Source organism: Mustela nivalis, assembly GCF_964662115.1.
Source record: "Mustela nivalis genome assembly, chromosome: 2".
NCBI lineage: Eukaryota > Metazoa > Chordata > Mammalia > Carnivora > Mustelidae > Mustela > Mustela nivalis.
In genome coordinates, this window is record NC_139021.1 from 95,697,792 (window position 1) to 95,722,343 (window position 24,552).

Sequence of the window (24,552 nt, forward strand, 5' to 3'; positions counted from 1 at the left end):
TCATGATGGAACTCTAATTGTCCTGAAGCAGGGGGAAAGGATCATTGTGAGCTCTTTCTCTCCCATAGAGTGACATGTCACAGAATGTCAACCAAGTCTTCCGTAACATCTGCTGGGTGCAAATGGCTAACCCTGAAATTAAAATGAGTAGAAACTGGGGCACCTGGGTGGCTCAGTCCTTAAGCATTTGCCTTTGGCTCAGGTCAAGCATCTGCCTTCAGCTCAGGTCATGATCTCAGGGTCCTGGTATCAACTGCATCAGGCTCCCTGCTCAGCGGGAAGCCTGCTTCTCCCTCTCCCACTCCCCTGTTTGTGTTCCCTCTCTCACTGTCTCTGTCAAATAAATAAAATCTAAAATAAATAAATAACTAAATAAATAAAATGTAAAATGGGTAGAAATTGATTCCTGAACTGTATAAAATGCAGGATAAATCCTTCTTTAGAAACCTTTGGAGAACCCTGGAAAATAAGACAGTATTAAAATGAAATCTTGTAGGGTGCCTGGGTGGCTCAGTGGGTTAAAGCTTCTGCCTTTGGTTCAGGTCATGATTCCAGGGTTCTGGGATCAAGCTCCACATCGGGCTCTCTGCTCGGCAGGGAGCCTGCTTCTTCCTCTCTCTCTCTGCCCGCTTCTCTTCCTACTTGGTATCTCTGTCAAATAAATAAAATCTTTTAAAAAATCACCCTGAATAAGGTCCAGTACATTAAAAAAATAATAATAAAAATTAAAAATAAACAAAATCTCGTTGATACCCTAGGATTACTGTTCCTAATGAGTCATCACTTCACAAGAGCAAAGGAGGTGATAAGGTCTGGAAATCTCAGGGAAAACAAGATGTCAGGCTCCTCTCATGTCCCGAGGTTCTGCCAAATAGCACGTGGCTTCTCAGCACTGTATTCCTACCTTGTTTTATAAAAGGGATAAGGAAAGGCATTTCCCCTTTAGCGCCTCCGAGGAAAGATTCCTCCATTAAAAGAAAAAACACAAAAATAAGAAAGGCAGAACATGTAATCATGGCTGAACTATGATCAGAAGTACACTTACTTGATTGAATACTGGTCGTACATTCTAATTTGGAGACGAAAAAAATTTCTGTTTTAGGTTTTTCTTGTAGAATTCTATCATACATTTGTTTCTTCTTTTTCTTTAATAATACGATATAAATATATTTCCTGTCAGTTAATGTACATCATTTCTGATGACTGCATGCCATTCCTTCATAAGGATTTAATATTTTATTTGATCAAAGTGTCAGTGCCGGACTTTAGGTTGTTTTCAGTCTTTTGCCGCTATAAACAACTTTCTAATCAAATCTATGCCTATGCTCTTAATTATTTCCTCAGGTTAAATTTCTAAATATGGAGATGCTATGTGAAAAGATTGCTGGCCTTAAGATATTTAATGTTGCCAAATTGCCTTCCATAAAGTTTATACCTATTTTCTCCCAATAGAAAAACTATGTAAGTAATAAAAAATCCATGTAGAAGGAACCATGGGGAGTGAAAATAAGGTGGATTATCTTGTTTCTCATAATTAGTTTCCTATTTTCATCACATTATTGTTAGATCGATTTTTAAATCTAGATCTAGATTTTTATATTTTTAACTACTAGTTGGCGATCTGCCTTCTCTCAAAAGTTGGTTTGATCTGAGCAGCTACTACCCAAGTACCCCTCTTGATTTGAAGGCCTATGAAAAGACTAAGCCTCAGGGCTGACCTGAGGGCATTTTAGGGTGGGGTTGGATGGGGGATAGAGAGTTCCGCAGAAAGAAGTACTTGGTAAAACTCTTTGGGGAGGTCTGAGTCCTACCACTCTATGGCTGATTGCTGTACACTAGCTGCCGAAGACCAGTGCTTTGGAAGGGCAATGCATCAGGGTCCTCAAAGCACGTGGCACGGAAATATGCACAATCTGAGTGAAAACCTAGATTTTTGAGAGGTTGAATCTTTGACCACCTCTGAAGTTCTCAGAAATGAAGGCTAAGGTCTAAATGGCTTCCATTCCACCTGCCCCAGGTTGGAAGAACCAATGGGTAATCTGCTTCAACTTCTGGAAACATGAGCTTATTCTTATAACTAAAGTCTAACACATCCTCTCAAACCACCCTCTCTATGCTAACATCACCATGTTTTCAAAGCCACCTGGGCTATAGCCCAGCCCCACGTTTGATTTAATTCCAAGCAGGTTGGGAATTCCGGAAGAATTATTAAAAAGAACCCTTATGTTAACAGCCTTTGGAAGGTATGCCTCCCTCAGCATTCCACACATTTGGAAAACAGAAAGTGGGTTTCAGAGAAGAAGGCAAAAACCCATAAACTTGAACTGCTTTTACCTTCTTTTTGAAGACTGTTCGTAGACATAGAAGGGTTTAGAATTTAGGAAAACCCTGAGGAATGCGAAAGGACATTACCAGTGGTAGATCTACTTCCTACTGTCATACCGTGGTGTCACTCCATGGTTGAGGTTTCGTATTTTAGGTATCCTTTGCGTGGATAGATATTCATGGTGATGAGACTTTAGCTGTGGATGTTAACCATGTGGAGTGTTCCAGAGGGGAGCTTTCTCTTCCTCTCTGAGACAAATCAGGGAAAGGGTTGACAAACTATCGCCCACCATCTGTTTTTGTAAATAAAGTTCTATTGGCACACAACAATGCTCATTTGTTTATATATTGCCGAGGGCTGCCTTTGCCAGCAGTGGCAGTTGGAAGAGGGGAGTAGCTTCAACAGGGCTCCGTGGACTGCAGAGCCGAGAATATTTACCGTCTGGTCCTCTGTAGGGAAACAGTGTTCTGACCTCTTGACTAGGACCTGTGACCACAGTGTGGTCCACTGAGCTGCAGCACCCAGGAACTTGTTGGAAATGTGGACTCATGAGACCTGCTGCAGTCATAATCACGGACTCAGGATTTGCATGTCAGCAAGATCCCATGTTGACTCGTACGTACTTTAGTATTTGAAAAACCCTGATGGGGATGCTTTCTGGGGCCCAGGGCACTTGGCCCACCATTCTAACTGTGCAAGTCATCTGAAAAATGGGGTGCCCCCTCAAGCCTGAAGATACTCGACACATGGACCCTAAGGAGTCTGCGTAGACTGAACCAAAGAGTCTTACTTAATTACTCTGGCACTAAACAGAATCTTTGGTTCAGCAAATTCTGCATGCGGGTAGACAAGGCAGTGTTCAAGGACCCAAAGGAGCAGGAATCTCTGAGAAGTCGAAGTGTGTGCAGAGCCATCTGGGCCCTCCTGGGCTCCAGCATGGGTGTCTTGGGAGAAAGAAACACTGGACAACTGATCTTTGCTGCTTTCCTGGATTGAAGAGAAACCCACTGACTGTTGGTATCTCTGCATTTCCTTTTGGTTTGCTAATTAGTTGTTCTATAAAGAAGCAAAGAGAGTGCTTTATCCACTCTTGAGCCAGTTTTGAAGGGCCTGCCTAGGGAATGGTGGAGGTTGGAAGTATCAGAACCATGGAACCTCAAGGGGCAAGGGAGAATCCAGGTGACATTGGAGAGGAGGCGGGGGGTGTGTGTGTGTGTGTGAATTTGCCCCTCCCCACTTGGAACTTCCTCTTAGAAAGCAAGAACTGTGCAGGGTTTACAATTTTTAATTCCTGGAATAGGCTGTTTTCCAGCAGACATCATAAATTCCAGCCTCTTCATTGTGCAGATGAGGAAATCCAGGCACAGGGGCTTGCTAAAGTTGCACTGCAAGTTGTGAAATGATCCTGGAAAAAAGATGATCCTTTAAATTTCTTCACTGTACATTTTGATTAACTATAAAAATGTAATAGAATGCTGTGTACGTATCTGAACAAAAGCTCATGTGTACAGCATCATCTAAAGAGTAATTATGAATGAAAGAAATATTTTTAAAGGTACAGACAGAGAGTGGGACACAACCCCTCTTTCATTCAACTGTAATGGAGCAGCAGAAAACGGAAATTAATGGGTGAGGAAGAGACAAACATCCTGTTTAGAATAAAAAGCATAAAAGAGTTTGAGGAGTGCCTGGGTGGCTCAGTTGTTGAGCGTCTGCCTTTGGCTCAGGTCATGATCCCAGGGGCCTGGGCTCCTTGTGCAGTGGGAAGCCTGCTTCTCCCTCTCTTACTCCCCCTGCTTGTGTTCCCTCTCTCACTGTGTGTCTCTCTCTGACAAATAAACAAAATCCTTTAAAAAAGAGAGAGAGAGAGAGACAGAGTTTGAGGGCTGGAGAGAACAGAACAGATCACATAGCACCCCTTCTTCATTCTCCAGGTGGCTCTAGAGGGGTTAAGTGGTTTGGAGGTGAGAGTAGGGAATGGTCCAGAAGGGACAAAGACAGGTGAGGTGGGGCTAGTGAGCTCGACAGTGTGGAAGAGGTCTAAATGACAGACATAGCAGACAGGAACCCTGGCACCTGCCAGCAGGGGCCTTGGTCACATGTCATTTGAAAAATCTGTTCAGACGGTACATAGTTTTTTAAAATGAGGTCAAGGTTGTGCTAGGAGAGTAGGCAAATATTTGTACAAATATTGTCCAAACTCTCAATCCTTGTTAATAATTTGATTCTAGGTGGCAGTAGTAAAACAGGGAATCCAATAAAACATGAATAATCAGAAATGAGAGACCTCTTAAAATGAAAACTGTGGCTTATCATCACTCAATAAATTATGTGTTGCCATATGGCTAGCAATACCCATCAGCTGAGTGGTATACCCACACAACTAAAAGTAATTTCTAGTACTTAACTATGGGTAACTAAAAAGCTGATGGTGCCTTTTGACCTTTAAGTCCTTTTTCTGAACTTATGCTTCTAATGAGCATTTATTCTTCAATTCAACTAATTATTTATTCAATCAACATGTAAATCTTGAAGGTCTATACCATACCAGGTACCATTCTAAACACTGAGGCCACGGAAGGATGTGTTCTCTTCCCACAAAGAGCATAAACATAGTTCCAAGAGAAAGACGATCAACAAATGCACAAATAAATAAATTGGGCAATTTTTTATATTGCATGATTTCTTAGTGGATATTGGATAATTTCTGATATCCATTAATATGGGAGTAAAATAATGTGATTAGAAGGACTTCTTTGGGGGAGGAAGGTTGAAAAAGCAAGACTTGAAAACTAGATGAGAATTGGCCAGGCCTGCCCAGTTCTAAAGGCAGTGTGTGCCACAAGGTAAACAAGAACCAAGAGCCAGAGATGGAAGATGCCTGATGTGTTTATAGAACAAAAATAGGCCCCTGTGTTTGCAGTGTAATTTTTAAAAAGATGAATAAGTAGCAAGAGCAGAGAGATAGGCAGGGTGAAGAGGACTCAGGTCCTGGCAGGCCACAGGGAACAGGTTGGATTTTATGGTAAATGCAGGGAGACAGCTGGAGGCTCTTAAGCTGGGGAGTGATGTTTATTTATTTTAAGTTATTCTAATTGCTGTTTACAAACTGCATAGTAGGGGGACAAGAGTGGAGGCAGGAAGACCAACTGGAGGGCTGGGCTATAAAGATGGGGATTTGAATTAGGAGACAGCAGTAATGGAAAAAAGTTTACATGTTCATATCCTGCTTGGGATTCTCTGAGCTACTTAGATTTATGGGTGGATGTCTTTTATTGTTTTTGAAAAATTCCCTTATATTAAATCTCTAGATAATTCCTTTGCTCTGTTCTCTCTCTCTCTTGTCCTTCTGGAATTCCAAGTACACTTATGTTACACTGATATTGTTCTATAGATCTTGGATCATCTGTTCTTTTTTCTTTAATCATTCCTCTTCTCTGTGTTACATTTTCAACAATTTCTATGGACCATTCTTAGAGCTCACTGATTCTTTCCTAGGCTGTGCCATGTCAATTGATTAGCCTCTTTCCAGATTTCCTGGGCATTTTCCAGTTGTCCTCGCCTTCTCCAGCAGTAGGGAGCTTCAGACAGTTTGGATCTATGACTGTTTTCTCCTTCTCCACCAGAAAGATAGGTATTTTCTCTTTTCTCTTTCTCTAGCTACATGGTGTCTTCACCTTGCTCAGAGTAATGGGGTAGATGGTTGGGAGTTGCTGCTTGTCCCTAGTGGCTTAGGATTTTTTCATGGAAGGGAGAAGGGTCCTCATGGGGCTTTGTACTTCCTTGCAGTGACTGTCACATTCCTCTTGCAAGTCAACTTCTGGGGTGCAAATGTTTCCCTTTTTTAATCTGACAGTCTCTTTAGATTGTGTAACTAATCAGGTTTCACTTTTCTCTTCAGCTGCTAAAAATGCTTAGAGTCAAATATTTGGTGCCTACATAACAGCTTTAATCATGTTACAGATTCCAAGACTTGTTTCTGGCTTCCTTTTATGTCCCCACCCTTCTCTTTCTCTCTTCTAAGGTAGGCACTATTGAATTCTACAGACCCTTGCAAACTGCCTTAAATACCCTTTTGAAACAGACTCATAAAGAAGCAAACAGTGGCCTGCTTGAATAAATGAAAGAGAATAACAAACCTCTGGAAAATCTCATTAAGATAGTACCCTACTTCTGAGCAGTAGGCAGTCACTGCTCAAGAAATGCTGCTTGAAAACATTCAGATCAATGAACGGGGACCTTGCCAGTCGTTGGGACATGTGACTGCTCCTTTTCAGTCCCATAGAACAGACCCCAAATGACTGTACCTGCTCTGGACCATAGGATCATTCACCCTATTTCACATCTTCCGTGGGGACATCACTGCATACCAATAGCTTGTTGGAGGGTGTGATAATTACCCCCAAATCGGTTTCCTTTACAAGTATTTGCAGCTTATCACTGATGAGTGTTTGTCTTCCTCACAGAGGGGCAAGTCAGGACACATTAAAGGCAAGAAATCCTGGTGGGGGTGATAGTGTCAGGAGCTGTGAGAGGTGTGACATTTTTGCCTATGTACAACTATCAAATTCCCTTACCGCAAGCTCGTGGATGCATGCAGAGGCCGCGAGACTCCCAGGTCTGACAAGAAGAACAATCTGTCACTCATAGCAATAGCAGTAGTCAGAGTGTCAGCGTGCTTACTCTAAGCCCCTACCGACACTGGGGTCGTATGATAGGGCCAGATGCCACCTGCACGCATAGTAGGTTGTATCACAGGAGAGGAACTCTGAACCTGTGGAGCCCGAATCCTTTATAAAGGGTGGTCAGTGTGGGGCACCTTGCTCCAGAGAGGGACGGCATCTCTAGCTTCCAAGAGGGCTGTCTATACAAGCATTCCTGGAAAGACTTTCCAGAAAAAAGGGTAAGCTGTGCCTCACTGGTCAGACTTACAGAAATGAGAGACCCATGGAGAAGTCTCTTCCAATAGTATTAAATCAAAACTGAAATTTTCCTTGAATGATTTCTGCTTCATGTACATCCTGGGTGACACAGGCCCTCTGGTTCCCAAAGCTGCTTCTTTCTGTTGGGGGACACAGGCTTCAGAGCCATCTGGGCAAAACAGGCAGGACTCATGCTATCATCGGCCACGTTTGGGGTTTGCTGGGTGTCATGAGGAGGATGGCAGTGGTGGTGGCGATGGTGATAATGGTGGAATCTCTGTGTGGTTCCCTGCACTGTTAAGGTACCTTCATTCCTGAGTCTATTTTTTTTTTCTCTAGCACATGAAGGATAAATGTCATCTCATGGCTCTCTGTACTATCCAATCAAAACATTCCATTGGAAAAGCATTTCTTGGGCACCTTTACAACTCACAGGCTGTGATGGGGGCTGTGGATACATATAAAATAGGCCACAGGACAGCTCACAGCCAACTGGAGGAGGAGGATCATTTTATAACCCATCCAGTGTACATTAAACCAACATTAAAAGTGGAATGAGTGCCATATTTGAAACGTGAATGAACCAGGGAGGGAACAGAGAGGAGAAGGCAGTTAATGCTGCCTAAAGTTTCAGGAGGGGAAGAGGAAAAGAGTAGTGAGGGGAGATTGAAGAGAAGATGATGCTTGAGCTGGTGTCTTGAACAATGAGGAGTTGTATTAGTCAAGAAAGAAAGAAGGAACCTAAATATATAGCAATGTGTGAGGTGTTAAGATGTTTAAAATCTAGTTCCAACTTTCAAGCAGCTTATTATCCGCTGATTGAGTGCCGGGGATTAACATATATTCACTTGAGGCAGAGGGACATTGAGAAATATGATGTCATTTCTTATTTTTGGTTTTTTTTAAAGGGATCTTCAATTACCTATTTTTTAGTATCCAGGACTTACTGAAAACATCGTAGATATGGAGTGGTAAAAATAATGATGTGATACATGGATTCCAGAAGCCACATTAAAGGGGATATCTAGCCTGAAAGGCTAAGAAAGACTGAATGTTAGCTAGCTTTATTTCAATTTCAATGGAGAGCAGGAGTAGCCTGGCTATATTCCTTTGGAAGATTCTAATAAATTTTTATCACTTTTTCAGATTGTTATATTTACCCTGTTTGCCAGTAAAACCTGGTTTTGCTGTTTTGTTTTGCTCAGTGATAAGGGTGGGAAGAGAGGAGACCAGAAAAAAAAAAAAAAGTGAGACAGCTAGATAAGAAAAGAGATTCCCAGGAAGAAGGAGGCCATGAAAAGGAACAGATGGAAAGGTTGATGAAGAGGGTGATCTGGAATTGGTCCTTAGCTCCACTCATTAGATAGACGGAGGGTTCATGTCTCCACTGATGCATAAGAAATAAAGAACAACGTCAGAGCACAAGTCACCAGTGCTGAAAGCGTATGGAACCAACCCCAAGTACGAAGGAGCACAGAGTAGGGGGTCATACCAACACAAGGGATGACTGCGAGAAAAGAGGGGAGTTGAGGCGGGTTTAGACAACTGGAAGAATTGGGAGAGGTGAAAAGGAAGGAGGTGTCCCACCGAAAAGGCAAATGTACTTTTCTGTAATGTGACCATGGAAAGGAAACTCTAAGGCCAGTCAATTCTTGTCAGATATGATTTTCCCAAAGACAATTCTATTATGGTGACCGGTAACTGCAGTTGGCCTGATCCTAAAAAAAGCAGTCTGGGCTACTGGGTGATAGTAAAGGTGACAGTCACCTGCCTTTGCTCAGCGAATGGTTTTTGTTCATTGGCAAAGATAGGATTCTAGTCCCAGGGCTTTGTGGACCTGACATCCTACCTCAGCCTTGTTAGGTACCATCCATGCATGATCAGAATTACTCTCTTGTCTCTGGGCTGTCCTCATGCAAGCATGGTCTTGGCCATGCCAAATTTTACCAACTGAGTCTTCCCAGTCTTTATAGCCGCTCATTCTAATACTTCAGACAGCTTTAAAACTAAAATCCCATCTCAATTAGCTTTTTCTTATTTATACCTATCAGTGGTGTCTTGCAGCTAACAGACCTACCAGGTGTCTGTCTTTATTTAACCAACTTTATACATCACACGCATAAATAGCACTACGCTGAACATCCTGATGGCAAGAACTGTGTCTTATTTATCTTTGCATTTGCAGTACCCAGCAGAGCAGCTGGCACCCAACAGGCCATAAGAAACATTTATTTCATAAAGGAATAACAATAACACCAAAATGTATTCTAATAGCAATGCCACAAACGACTATTTTGGTGCAGTCCCTATTAACTCATGGTGAATCAAGAAACAGTGATTCATGAAGGGGAGAGCACTCCAGCCAACGGCATGGAAAATGAGGGGAGGAGGGATTTTGCATTTTTCTGGGCCCCTGATGGAAAAGAGCCATCCACAGTCATTAGCATGGCAACTACCACCTCCACCCGCTTCCTTATATGTGGAAGTGGTATCAGAAGAGGGAGCTGATCTCATAGCACGAAAAAAGCTAGCTGGAAATGTTGGTGTGACTTTTCCCAGATGTTAGCATTGCTATGTCTTTTTTTTTTTTTTTTTTCCCCACTAAGTTCTTAAATTGTAATTCCAGTATAGCTGGCATACAGTGCTGTATTAGCTGCAGGTGTAGAGTCTAGTGATTGAACAATTCTAGATGCAATTCTACACATCGCTTTAGCACTGCTGTATCTCATCCCCAGACTAGACTGGGCAGAAGTTGCCTAAAGTGACATTACTGAAATATTTGGTGCTGTGGAATGTGAATGCGGGGAATAAGAACATTCATTTTAGAGACAACAGTCCTAAAACTCTATCTCTTGCCATGGAATGACCCTGTACTAAATGTGATAATGCACTTGAAGAACTTAAGGCAGTGCACACCTCGTAGTAAGTGTTCAAAGGCAGAAAGCCACCCTTGCCGTCATTGTCATGATTATCAGTGTGAGGGTCAAGGCCGAGGGTGGTGTGGCAGGGCACCAGGGCAGAGGCCATGCCCAGGAGTCCTCCTGTGGTAGGGCTGAAAGGCAGCACCATCCTTGGTTGGGACCATCTCATACCATCACATTAAATGGGTGCCCCAAAAGAGCCATCCCAGAATTGCCTACACCAGCCATTCAGTTCCTCACTGGCTGAAGTAATGGGGAAGACAGGAATTGAAATCAAAGTGTCTAGGATGGGCTTGTAGCTCTGTCTTTGGGTCAGTTTCTGATGCCTCTGTGCATCAGTTTCCTCATACTGGAAAGGCTGATGTAGGACGAAGTGAGATGAAGTAAGTAAAGGTATATACCATACCTTCAAGACACTCCTTCATTACAGACCCTGACTCCTTTCCTGAAGGTACCAGGAAGTTGACCTGCTTCCCTTTAACCCATCACCCATATTTATGATGTGAGACAGACTGTGTGTGAAATGATTCCATGTCGTGAATATGTATGAAAGGGTGTGTGGCTGTATAGGGGTGTATACAGAATTTTATGTGCTTGCTAGGGTTGCTGAAACAAATGGTCACAAATGGGTGGCCTAAAACAGCCACAGTTTACCAGCCCTGCTGACACCTTGATTTTAGCCCTGTAAGACTCCAGAACTGTAAGAGAATAAACCCAGTATTGATCTAAGCCTCTAAGTTTATGGTAATTTGTCACAGCAGCAACAAGAAACTAATACACCCTAAGGACTCACAACCAGGGCAATTGAATAAGTCTGAGAAGCCAGGGAAAGGGAGATCCCCTCAGAGGATTCTTTTACTTTGCATTAGCCCTGGATGGGGGCAGTAAGGGGGAGTGGAGTCTTCACAGATACAGTTCTTCAGTGCAGACACGGTCATGGCAGCAGCCTCCATCTAGAGGTTTCAGGTTTGGATGATCACAGAACAGAGCACTGGATCAATATCTAGAGCCCCATTCAAATACCATGTCTCCTCCTTAGTGGCCCAATGGCCAGAAACACAGGATTTGGTCAGTGGGGACAGAGCATATCCTCTACACTGTCTTGCCTCAGGGGATCCCCCTCCAAATCTGGGCCACATCCTCTGGAAAGAAGCTGCCTAGTAAAGTAAACCAAAGATATTTTCTGCTACTGGCGGGGGGGGGGGTTGCAGGGGTCCCCTTAGCCTGTGACCCACAGTAGACACAGAAGAGGCCTGACACCCAGCCTTGCTCCCCTCACAGAAAATACTGGTCTAATCTTCCCCTAAGCAGACTTCTAGCTAAGGGTCCTGACTCCTTGGCAGCAATCCTTCACACCCTGTGGAACAAAGTCTCTATGACCTAGCCCCTTGGGAGTGGGCATTGGGTCCTGGGAGCCAACCGGGAAGGATAGATCTTACAGGATCAATGAATCTGGGAGGTCTGGCTGCCACTACCTCATTAGGGAGAAGGGGTGTTCCCATTACCATCTTAGCACCCTGTGTGGGTCAAGCTCTCCCGTCTCCCAGGACCTCCATGCCCTTGCCTGTCCCTATGAGTTGTACCCTGGGAGAGGAGTGCTAGGTTTTCCAATCTCTGGCTCTGTGCCTACATCTGTTTTAATAGTTAAGGCCCACCACTGGGTTTCTAAGCCTCAATTCAGGCTGACCACTAGGACAATTTTGTTTGTTTGGCTACTAAGCTCTTAAAGCCTGTGGCTAGTTTTGGAGGAGACTGGGAAACAGAGCTGCTCTCTGACAGCTGGAGAGGGGATGCTGCTATGGGACAGGGCTTCCCCAGCTGTTGACAGGTCACTCAGAAAAGGGAGTGAGCAAGGTAAGGTGGAAGAACGCTTCATCTTCAAGCAGAAGCCAGGCATAGAAGGGCATCAGTATGTCCCACCTAGTATGATGACATCTGGTGGGTCAGTAGTGGAAGAGTTAATACCCAGAAGTCATGAAAACCATCTCAATCAGCAGGGTAGGATCAGACCACCAGTGCCCAGTACCATATGGGGCTCTGTGCCCTAGAAACCAAACGGTGGGTTCAGAGTGGCCACATGGCCATTTTAATTATGCCCAGCATGTGGGAGAATTGAATCTTGCATAGCTCAAGGGAGCTAGTCAGACAAAATCTAGAACAAAATCAACTCACTGACACAGATATTCATGCAGCACATTCTAGGTGCAAGAGATGGTACTGCCCACACAACAGGCACAGAACAAGCTTTTCAGGCATCAGCCAACAGAACAGGAAAGCTAAGGCACTTCTGGGCCATGTGTCTCAAAGGCAGTGAGCTATGCCCTAGAAGCTGGCCCTGTTTGAGATCAAAGGGCATACTTCATTTGGGGAGGGTAGCAAAATCTTCAGAGGGAGGTGGCATTTGGAAAGGGTCTTTACAGATGGATGGGATATTAGCAGGCAACAGCAAGCAAAATGTGAGCGAGAGAGCTTATGAGACAGAGGGCACAGCAGGAGCCTAGGTGGGGAGAACAGAAGCTCAGGGGTGGCAGAGCTCAGTTTGACCAAAGGTGGGGAACCACATGGGCAGCCCTGGGAGGTGATGCTACAGGGAAACAACATCCAGAGCCTTGGGTATTGAGCCAAGGGCTGGACCTTGACTCAGTGCAGGGTAGAGAATGTAGGTGGGAAGGGAAATGACATGGTCAGAGGTGCATTTGAGAGACAATGGTCAGGAGGTTACTTGGATATGCGGGATTCAGTTCTCTGGCATGACCTTTAAGTGGTGATCTTCAGCATGTAATCAGACTTTGCCCCCATCATTGCATGTGCGCAGCACTGAACTCAAATGCCCACCTTACACCCCAGTAGTTGGGCACTAATAATTCTTCTGGGGGCCTTACCTTTTCTCATTTAGCAGTGGGGTCTACAGTGCTAAAAGGAAGGATCCCCTAGCTCATGGGGAAAATGTTCTTCAAATTTGTGATGATGTTACATGCACACAATTAGATGTCGTGATAAGATGGGTCTGGGGGCACGTGGGTGGCTTAGTTAAGTGTCTGACTCTTGATTTCTGCTCAGGTCATGATCTCAGAGTCATGGGATCTAACTCCGTGTTGGGCTCAGTGCTCAGTGCGGAGTCTGCTAGAAATCGTCTCTCTCCCTCTGCCTCTTCCCCTGCTTGTGCTCTCTACATAAATAAATAACTAAATGAATAAAGAAATAATAGATAAATAAAATCTTTTTAAAAAAATAATAACATGGGTCTTATTCCTCCAACCTCTTCAAGCCTTTGGACGATACATCCTTGAGAGGGGCATCTAGTTTCTAGAGCTTTTACATTCAAACAAGAATGGCTTCTAGTAATCGGTATGACCTTGGGCAACATTCAGTAAGCGTGCACTGTGTGTAAGACATGCCACTTTCTACCATCTAAAGGTATGCGGTAATCCATGTGTGCACTCCTTTACAGTCGCCTTTTACTGGAAGCTCGGTTTCTCCCTGTGTGAAATGAGAGGCTGGAATGAGCCATGTCTAGATCCTTGGTTCTAACCTCCTGCCCTCCTGCCAGGTAACTGGATATGAGACAACAAAGACCAGGTTGGAAAGGAAGCAGTTTAGGAGCCCATGCACAGACACCATAACAAACATAGGAGAATTATCTCTGAGGCCATTTGAACCCTAACTTTAATAGATCCCAGTTAAAGATGCTATGTATTTATCTGAGATAGAGAGGGAGAGAGAGAAAAAAAAATAAGCAGGGGTGAGGGGCAAACAGAGGAGGGAGAAGCAGACTCCCTGAGCAAGGAGCCTGATGTGGGGCTCCATCCCAGGACCCTGAGACCAAGACCCAAGCTGAAATCAAGAGTCGGACACCTAACCGACTGAGCTATCCAGGCATCCGCAGTTACGCAATTTAGATAAATGCATGCTTTCGGCTGTTCAGGCTGCTAAACAAAAGGCTTCAACAACAGATTCATCTCTTCCTATTCTGGAGGCTGTGAGTCCAAGATCCAGGTGCTGGCTGAGTCGGTTCCCACGGAGACCTCTCCTCCTGCCTTGCCGACGGATGGCCGACCACCCCCCGACTGTGTCCTTACATGGCCTTTCCTTAGTACATGTGCAAGAAGAGAGAGGGAGTAAGATTTCTCCTGTCTGTCCCTCTGAGAGCATGAATGCCATCATGGGAGCTCCAGCTCATGACCTAGTTACTTCCCAAAGGCCCATGTCCAGATATTGTCACATTGGGGGCTTAGGCCTCAACATAAGGATTCTGGGGGAACACAAACCTTCAGTCAGCAACAATTCATATATAACAGGCCCAGGTTGAACAATTAAAGAGGATTTCGGAAATGCTTGGGTTACATTACAAAGCATAATCATGAGACATCTTTGGAGGGAGGTGTTACGACCATCCTTCCGATCTTACAGGGGAGGACAGTGTAGAACAAAGAGATGAAGATGACCCAGCTACCCAGTGACAGAGCCAGGATTTGAACCATACTAGCCCAGAGTCCTTGTGCCTTGTGCGTTATAAGGCCCTGTGCCACCATCCAGAATGGAAGACGTGGGCCCTGTGTTCCCAGAAGCTGCTCCTTGGAGAATTGCTGCTTAAGATGTGATGCTGGGCCAGACAGGCTGTTGCTCTGACCCAGCTAGGAAATGCTTATATTAAGCTGTCTGTATGCACAGGCTTTACAGGAATGTAATTCTAACCTTAAAAGAATAGGATAAAATGCAACTTTTCAATTCAGATTAAAACCATTCAATCATGGGGTACGTGGGTGGCTCTGTCAGTTGGCTTTCCTAATCTTGATTTCAACTCAAGTCTTGGTCTCAGAGTTGTGAGTTTGAGCCCCACATTGGGCTCCACACCGAGCATGGAGCTTACTTAAAAAAAAAGAAAGAAAACCCATTCAGCCATGAATCACTATATTGTACACCTAAAACTAATAGAACATTGGCTGTTAACCATCCTGGAATTAAAATACTTTCCAAATCCATTCAGTCATAAAAAACATTCATCTTCTGCCCAGGTATTTCCTCTCTTTTCAAGAGTTTGGTATAGTCACCATATGAAGAGACAACACAATCCATTCTCATTTCTCAGACCACAGGCTCTTCTCTCAGACCAGAAAGGGACAATTTTCAGTGTCCACTACTAGTACTCCAAACAGTCCCCATGGAAAAGGAGAAGCACATGTCTTAAAAAAACAAAAAAAAGGAAACAAAATACAATATGCTGTAAATCCTTAGTACACAGCCAACAAATAAACCACTTGCCTCTTAAGAAATGATCTCCACATTCACCCCAAAAACCTTTGCTCTTTTTCCACTAGAACACCCAGGTCCAGCTTCCATAATGCTGTCCCCTGCAAAGGTGGAGGTATAGAGGTGACTTGTGCCCATTTCACACATGGAACAATCAGGGTCAAGACAAGTACAAGTGTGTGCTTATAGGGCATCCCCTAATGCCCACCCCTGACCCTGGCACTCATATTGTCATCAGAGGTTCTTCCACACTACTGGGCCCTGGGCTGGTTTGCGCTCAGGTAGCCCCTCCAGAGGACATTGAGAAAAAAGGGCAGGAAAGATAAGATAGCAAGGCTGGTGGGCCTGGCAGCAGTGTCTATGGGCTGTGAGATTATTCCCTTTTGAGCTGGATACTGGCCTGAGGTCACTGGTGTCCTTCAAAACCACTCTGTTCTTGGGCTCCCTGCCAGGCTCCTTGGTCTACTTGCCAAGGAGGAAGCAGGTGGACGGGCCCTGCGGTGGGTTAGGCTGCTGGGAGGCTGGCACTGGCTGGCCAGAGCAGGGACAGAGTGGAGCTGGTGCCAAGGGCCAGCTGGAGGGTGGACAGCCCTCACTGAGGCAGCCTCTCAGGGCGAAGCCTTCTCACTGGCGAAGGGTGAGAGCAGTAATGACGGAGCTGGCAGCGCCTGTCCTATGTTAGCATGTACCTCCTATCAGGCCATCACTCTGCTTTTCTTAATCAGCCAATGAGCATTTTCTGAGCCCCAACTTTTTGGTGGCACCACTGGCTAGACAAAAGACAAAGACAAAAGACAAGCTCCCCAGCATCAAGGACTATATTGGTTCACGGGAGATGGGCCCCTCCCTGGGGAAGGAGCTGGTGAAGCCCCTGTGGGCCCCACGCTTTGGGAGACTGGAATGGGGAAGGAAGTGCTACGCTTTTCTAGACACTGATAAACTTCAATTAAAAAGACTTGTTGTTGGGGCGCCTGGGTGGCTCAGTCGGTTAAGGGTCCAACTCTATTCCAGCTCAGGTCATGGTCTCAGAGTCATGAGACTGATGCCCTCATCTGGCTCTGCGTTCAGTGGGGAGTATGCTGGAGAGTCCCTCTCCCTCTGCCCCTCCGCCCACTCTCATGCAATCTCTTTCTCTCTCTCTCAAGTAAATAAATAATTTTTTTCTAAAAAATAAAAAAATAGGGGCACCTGAGTGGCTCAGTCATTAAGCATCCACCCATGGTTCAGGTCGTGATCCCAGGGTCCTGGGACTGAGCCCCACATCAGGCTCCCTGCTTGGTGGGAAGCCTGCTTCTCCCTCTCCCACTCCCTGTGCTTGTGTTCCCTCTCTTGCTGTGTCTCTCTGTCAAATAAATAAATAAAATCTTTAAAAATTTAAAAATAAAAAATAGGGGTGCCTGGGTGGCTCAGTTGATTAATATCTCTGCCTTCAGCTCAGGTCATGATCCCAGGGTCCTGGCATCACAGGACTCTGCTCAGCAGGAAGCCTGCTTCCTCTTCTCTCTGCCTGCCTCTCTGCCTACTTATGATCTCTGTCAAATAAATAAAATCTTTAAAATAAATAAATAAATAAAATATAAAATAAATAAAATCCCTGTTAAAGATCCCATGGGGGCCCATGAATGATGCTGACTTCTCTGTCTCCTTTGTGGGTGCAGCTATCTGGTAATGAGCTGAGTCATCCTGGGACCTGTGCCCCTCCCAGGCCGGGTGGAGAGACCTGGCTGGTCCAGAACAGTAGTGAGGGGCCACCTGGGGGGCTTGAAGCTTGCACTAAATAAAATGTAAAATGAGGCTCCTCAGTTACATTCGTGGCCTTTCAGTGCTCAGTACCACCCATGGCTGGGGGCTGCCAGCTGCCAAATTGGACAGAGCGGACAGAACTCTTTTCTCATCCCTGTAAGTCTCATTGGCTCATCTCTGTGCATCAATCCTTGCAGCAGAGAAGGGCACACACTCGGGATGGGGATTAAGGAGGGTGTGTATTGTGATGAGCACTGGGTGTTGTACGTAAACGAGGAATCACCGAATTTTACTCCAAAAAACAATATTGCACTTTCTGTTCACTACCTAAAATTTAAACTAAAAAAAGGAAAGAAAGAAAGAAAGAAAAGGGCATACCCTGGGTGAGCCGTGGGGGGAGGAGCCTAAGCCACTTGGGGCAGGGGTAGGGATGGGGAAGGCAGTGGAGAATGCAGAAGCTTCTCCGAGCAGGACTGAGCCCAAATCTCACCTTGACCTCACCTTGAGTGTTGGTGGTCCCTACATCTGAGGCCCCCTGCTTCTCTTTCCACATGTCTCCCTGAGTCATCTCCTCCACTCCATGGCCTCACTGACTAGTCCTCAGAGATGCTCAGGCAGGCTGTCTGTACAGTTCAGTGGACCTCAAAGTACATTAGATCCCCTTTGAGGGTTTCATAAAAGACAGGATCATGGCCCTTCCCTTCCAGTTTCTGATCAGCAAGCCCGGGGATGGGGCCAGAGAAGTTGAATTTCAAACAAACCCCAGGTGACAGGTGCCCCTGAGGCTGCTGGTCCAGAAACCACACTTGGAGGATCTTGGTATGGTCTAAAGATCCTGTTCATTGATTCATTCCACAAGTATCCACGCAATGATACCATGCACCAAGGGCTCCTTCTAGATGTGAGCAAACCAGGCAAGTTCCCTGTGCTAAGGGGCTTACATTCGAGTGAAGGGAGACAGTCAGTAAACAAAGCTGTGTGGAGGGGTGATGAACGTTATGAAGAACAAACCACAGCAAGGGAAAAAAGCTATTTTATAGGATCATCAGGAAAGGCCTCGCTGATCAGGTGACATTTGAGCAAAGACCTCAAGAAAGCAAGAGAGGTACAAAGATATGACCCTGGCCTTTCTGCCCATCTTCAGCTTTTTAATCAGAACAATGTGACTCGTGGTTAATATGCTTAACAATCAAGGTCATCAGTCTCTGTGACAGCTAGGTTTGAAGGCAAATTCGATGGTGTATGTGTGTGTATTTTGTTAAAAAGAAGCCTGATGCTAAAGGCCTTACATTTCATCTGGGCGGGGCACCTGGGTGGTTCAGTCATTAAGCATCTGCCTTTGGCTCTGGTCATGATCCCAGCTTCAGGCTCCTCCCTCCGAAGAAAGGCTGCTTCTCCGCCTCTCACTCCCCCTCCCCCTGCTTGTGTTCTCTCTCGCTGTGTCTCTCCCTCACTCTCTGTCAAATAAAGAAATAATCTTTAAAAAAAAAAAAAAGATTGCATTCGGGCTGGCAGTTCCACCTCTGGGCCCCATCTGTCCACACCCCTCTCTGTGAGGTGAGGGGTCCCAAAGGTGATAAGGGGACTGCCGCAGAGCCGGTTTCCCACTTCTAGACGAGGCCTTAGGGTTCCCAGGGCAGATGGCTCCAGCCCATTTCTAGGGCCTTCAGGCTTCTTCCCTGCCCACCCCCACCCCAGGCAAAAAGGCGACTGAATAGCGGTGGGGTAGCCTGGGACCTGGGATGTCCTTACACAACCGCCCCAGGTCCGACCGACGAGACACAGAACGGCCACGGAAGGAGAGGCTCAGTGTGCCTTGCCGTCCCGGTTCCGCGAACGTCTACGGCAGGCCGGCCAGCCTCAACCGACGAGCCGAACGCTCCGTATCTCCCTGCAGCTCTGGGGTCCAGACAGGAGAGGGTGGGTCAGTCACATGTGTCCACCGTTGCCGGAGGAATAAGCAGTGTTTAGGGCCACGACTCAGGAGCCTCTCCACCCGCACGAGGAACGCGGGATCGCGGGTGGCCCTGGCCCCTCGGGCTGCCCCGGCCCCTCGCCCACGCGCAAGTTTCGCCGCAAGCGCCACCCCTCACTCTCCTTTTCAACACGTGGTATCTTTTTAGGCCCAACTGTCCCAGGCCTTAAACGGGGTTTCGGATAAGGCGAAGGAAGCAAAAGAGTTTCTGGTCCAGCTGAAGAACATCCTGCAGCAGATCCAGGTGAGCCGAGCCCAGCCCCGGGCCGGGCGGGCAGGGCAGGACGCAGGCGGCAAGAGGGAAGGGGGAAGGGACGGTCCCTGCGGCGAGCATGTGGTCGGTGAGGAACATAGAGAATTTAACTGTCCTACCGCGTAGCCGCAAAATATTGCTGTGTCACTTACGAAATCCGTGCGTGTGCGGAGCACCCACGCTGGGTCACACACGGAGCAGAGCACAGGTCACGCAAGCACCGTCCCCGGCCTCAGCGGCCCGTGGGCAAGAGTGCGCATGCTTGCCCTCTACGTGGATGCGCATGCGCCTGCGGTACGTGAGTGCGCATGCGTGGAGGGCCTGTTCACAGCTTTGAGGAACTCGGAAGGTATTTCCTTGTTTGCACGGAGAGGGGAGACCCAGGGCACTGCGTTCTTAATCTTAGATTAGGTCCACACTCGTGACTGCCTTTTAGTTTAAGCAGCTCTCTAATGGCCGTATGTGCCAACACAGCCACACTGTGGGGTGCGGGGAATGAGAGCCGCAGCGCAGGTCACCGCGCGAGGTCAGAATCTGTGCTGGTCTCAGAGACCCCGAAGGATCCTAAGACGGAGACAGATCCTGCAGCCAGAGCTCTGTATTGGGGGTTGTTTGCCCGTCTTCCGATTACAGAAAGCAAAAGTATATATTGTACAAATTTTGGAACGTAGAGAACAGTAGACAGGACTAAGGAGTAGTTCACCATCATCTCCTCACCGTAGGTGACTGCTTCATGCTTTTGATAGGTTCCTCGTGACTGACACACATGTGCGTGCAAGCAGTGTGGAATTGTGCTGTACTTCACTTACAGCCTCCCGTTTTCCCCTTTCCAGTCTTTCATGAACATTTTGCACGGCTCCAATGAACAAGGTTTGAACTATGTGCCAAGATTCGTAGTACCCCTGCCCTGACTCACATTAACATTGTTTCCAGTGTAATAATGTTACAGATGTCTCTGCCAAGAACTTCTCTGAAATACTTCTCTGTGTCTCGCTCTGGGCACAATTCTGCATGTCTTCTCCCTAAAGCTCTCTGCCTCCCCCAGGAGAACGGACTGGACTATGAAGCCTGCCTGGTTGCTCAATGTGACGCTCTGGTCGACGCTTTAACTCGGCAGAAAGCCAAGCTGCTCACCAAAGTCACCAAAGAGAGGGAGCACAAGCTGAAGGTAGGTACCTGGGTGATGACAACCTGGCCCTCCTCACAGCCTCTGCACCGCACGTGCGGATGCACCCAGTAGGCGCTGGGTCAGTATTAGGTGAGTGAAAGAATGGATGAATGAACGAATGAGGCGAAGAGGGAATGAACAAGCTGACCCCGCACCTGCTCACACTCACGTGACTTTCCCCAAAGCCATGCTCTCCCTGCAAAGCTGCATTCGGGTGCCCTGACTCCTGCTCAGGTCAGAAGTACCCTCTCCCATCTTCTCTGAGGTCCTGTTGTTTGTCTAAGGGACTCTGCTTCTCACCGTGTAGAGCAGAAGGGACCAGTGATGGTGGCGAGGCCATGCTTTGCTCAGGTCATCAGCTCTGCCATCTTCTTCAGGCCCTCTCTACTATCTCACACCCTCAGTAACGAGCAGTAATAATATGACCAGTGTCCCCCTCACAGGACACTGGGCTCCTGGTGTGAGCAGGTTCAGGAACACTCTGCATCGTTGGAGGACTGCTTCATTGTCTTGGCGGGGGGGGGGGGGTCAACCTATTTTGTAGATATTTCCCAAATGAATTAGGAAACAATACTTCAAGGAAAGAAGGAAGGAGTGTTGGGGATGGTCCATGTTTTCAAGTGAAGCAGCTGAACCGATTCAATTATCCATGACCACCAACAAGAGAGAAGAAAGACAAGAAGTTGGTCACTGGTTCCACAGGCAGTTTCAGACCATGTACTTTCTCGGCTATCCAGAGCTCAGGAACAGAGTTCATTCTGTTGGGCATTGGGTCAGCTTGTTGGGAAGTGAGTCCATTTATCCCCCAGGAGAGAGGGCCCATGGAGCTCAGGAGCCAGCACCCAGAGGAGAGGACACAAGGTGGTCCCCTCTCCCAGGGCTTTCTCCGTGCGACTTCTCCAGCCCCCACTACAGCCTGGCTCTTCCTCCTCTGAAGAAATGATTATTGGGGGTCCTTTTCATCACAGATGGTCTGGGACCAGATCAACCACTGCACTTTGAAGCTGCGCCAGTCGACGGGGCTGATGGAGTACTGCCTGGAGGTGATCAAGGAGAACGACCCCTCCGGCTTCCTGCAGGTGAGGCTGGGCTCGGAGAACAGAGACAGGCTTGGCTTCCCACCTCCAAGTCCACCACCACTCCCCAAACTAGCTGAAGTTTGGGGAGTATCCCTTCCAGTGAATTGAGCAGATACTCCTTTGCTCAGAGATTCCGGAAGACCCAGGTTCTCATCTTGGCTCTGACTCTCACTAGCCGTGACCATGGTTCTGGGTCGTTGTTAAAAGAGGGAGTCAGATGTCATCATTTCTAGGGCCAGAATGTTATGAGTTTATGCTTTGGCTTCCAGAGACCCCTGCTCAACATTTTCCCCACAAATGGGAGAGGGCAGTCTTTGCCAGACAAGCTGGAAAGACTGTAATGGAGGAAGTGAGTTAGCAGAATCCTCATGGCCCGTTATCTCAACGGGCAGATGTAGACGGATGGCCACTGCCCACAGAGCCCATGCAGCCTTGCTGCGGCATCCCCCCAACAGCCAGGCTGACTCAGGGCCACGAGCATCTCTCAAGAACATGACAGTGATTCAGATGGTGGCTCAGTCCTCTGTCTGCGGGGAAAATGATGAATCCCCTTGGCTAGTCCCCAGAAAGGGCACACGGGATCATGGCTCCTCAGGGGCACGTGCAAGTGTCAGAATGAGCAGGACTTTCCAGCAGAGGAGAGCAGAGCTGGGGGCTTGATGGGGAGTTTGAAACAGAGCAGCTTGGAGAGAACATTCTGTGGAGAATGAGCTTCAACATTCTGGGGCTATAGGAAGCACTTCCTTCAGACCCCGGAACAAATCACTTTTATGTTTCACTTTGCAAAGTACTAGATCTAACAAAAGCAGTACAGTGAAGAAGACTTTTGCATATTTAAAAAAAGTATCATTGGCTTCCCAAAACGGCTTGGCCTGATATCTTTCAACAGCAAGTTCTTCTTCACATGTCGATGATCGCTTTTTCAGAATACGATTCAAATGGTAACAGTGCATTTTTATTTGCCCAGTGTCATGCTGGCAGGGATCCTATCTTCTCCACTGTGGCCTGAGAGCCCATGGCCAGCGCAGCCCCTTCCCTGTCCCCAAGCCACAGACACCAAGCCCCTCCTCCTTTCCCACCACTTACTGCATGATTTTTCCTTTGCAAATCAAAACCCTACACTCTGTGCTCCCCTTCAAGATCTCAGATGCTCTGATCAAGCGTGTCCAGGTGTCTCAGGAGCAGTGGGTCAAAGGTGCCCTGGAGCCAAAAGTGTCTGCGGAGTTCGACTTGACCTTGGACAGCGAGCCGCTGCTGCAGGCCATCCACCAGCTGGACTTCATCCAGATGAAATGTAGGGGTGAGCTGTGGTTGGCCCAGTTCAGGCCACGCTTCTTTAGAAGAGGCATCCACTCTGAGGGGCAGCTCAGTGTCACTGGTGACAGGCAGAGGGAGCAGAGGGGGAGGGGAGGGCATGCCAAAGTCACAGGCCCAGGTTCAAGTCCCAGCTCAGCCACCCACTAGCTGGGTGGCCTAGGGTGGGGAGCACCCCAGTCTGAGCCTCAGTTTTCCCATTTGTAAAAGAGGATTCATTATTTATTCAGACACTTAGTGAGTGTGCCATGTGTCAGTCGCTATTCTAGGTGTAGGACACAGCTTTGGACAAGTCAACAAACTCCTTCGTAAGATTGAGCTGATATTCTAGAAAAGGAAATAGACAGTGCCCAAATATATCATACAATGTCCAATGGAGAGAGACGCAGTACAGGAGAAGAATATTCCAGGTGGCAGAGGGATGGCAAATGCAAAGGTCCTGAGGCAGGAGTCCATTTTCTGGGTTCCAAGAAGAGCAAAAAGGTCAGAGGTGAGAGCAGAATGAGTAAGACGGAGGGTGCTAGGAGGTGGAGGAGAGCCATGGGAGACACAGGCCAAGGGTCAAATATTGCGTGACTTGCACCATGTCGCAAGATTAGCAAGTAATGGCCAGAACCAAAGCCAGAGTCCTATTCCAAAGGCTCTCTCTCCGGGGACATCAAAGGTACATTCCAGAGAGGCCATAAAGCTGTTTGGTTTTTTAAAACCAAAATATCAAAGGACAGGGTGCCGCTCCCACAGAATCTATGAGGTCAGGAAATCCTTACCTGCAAAGTATGTGGCCATTTTTACACTAAGGACGATACAAGTGTCTTGCACATCTCCGTGCCCACTCCCACACTCGGTTTGCACCTCAGGCAAAGTTTGGAAATGCCACCTGCGAATGGGATGTTGTACGGAGGAATGGGGAGCCTGGCAGAGTGTAGGGAGGTGCGGCAGAAGAAGGGGTGGCCCTGGAAAGGGCGGTGTGAAAGGAGGAGACTTGGAGCCGCTCCCAAGGCTCAGATGCTGCTCTGGGATTGGGTGGTGGGTTCACACGGGAACTGGGAGAGGCAACAGCAGAGCCTAGGACAGAGAGAGGACCCCTCCATGCTTATAAACTGAGGCCCGGGGAGTTGGCTCCTCTCAGCCAGCCCTGAGACCAAGTCTGTAAACAAGACAGGGCTGCACCCAGCTAAACTACCAGTGCCACTTGGAAGACGGTCCAAATCACAGGAGCCAAACCGAAATCTCTGGTGTTTAGAAATCCGGTGTTGTGATTTTCCCTTTGGCAGCTGTCAGTGTGGACTGGATTTATCTCTAAAATCTCTTGAGCCTGAACAAAGCTAGAATATAAACACTTTCTCCCAATCTTACCATGATGGAACTTAGGATACATTTGATTCACATCCCTAATTCCAAGGGTTGGCTGTTGGCTACTCCAGGTTGCCTCTCCCTCCCGCATCTGGATCCCTGGGCCTTTAACGTTTAAATGTGTCTCTGGGCCAGATGTTTAAATGTGTCTTCAAATTCTGCATGCCCCCCCACCGCAAGGGCACCTTCCCAAGCTGCAGTATAAGCCGCCTGTTGGCCCCACAGAGAGGGTCCACACAGGCCTTTGC

The 24,552-nt window shown here is 47.0% G+C and overlaps 1 protein-coding gene across 4 annotated transcripts in view; it reads left to right on the forward strand.

Annotated features, from left to right (window-relative positions):
• Positions 1 to 24,552, forward strand: part of TRIM67 (tripartite motif containing 67) — a 357,821-nt gene that overhangs the window by 319,008 nt on the left and 14,261 nt on the right. For 3 of the 4 annotated variants that reach the window (XM_082718918.1, XM_082718917.1, XM_082718919.1), the window contains 4 exons: positions 19,286 to 19,381; positions 20,436 to 20,558; positions 21,527 to 21,637; positions 22,778 to 22,937. In XM_082718918.1, the coding sequence (XP_082575044.1) occupies positions 19,286 to 19,381; positions 20,436 to 20,558; positions 21,527 to 21,637; positions 22,778 to 22,937 (490 nt within the window). The remainder of the gene's footprint in view (positions 1 to 19,285; positions 19,382 to 20,435; positions 20,559 to 21,526; positions 21,638 to 22,777; positions 22,938 to 24,552) is intronic. The other variant, XM_082718920.1, reaches the window with a different exon arrangement.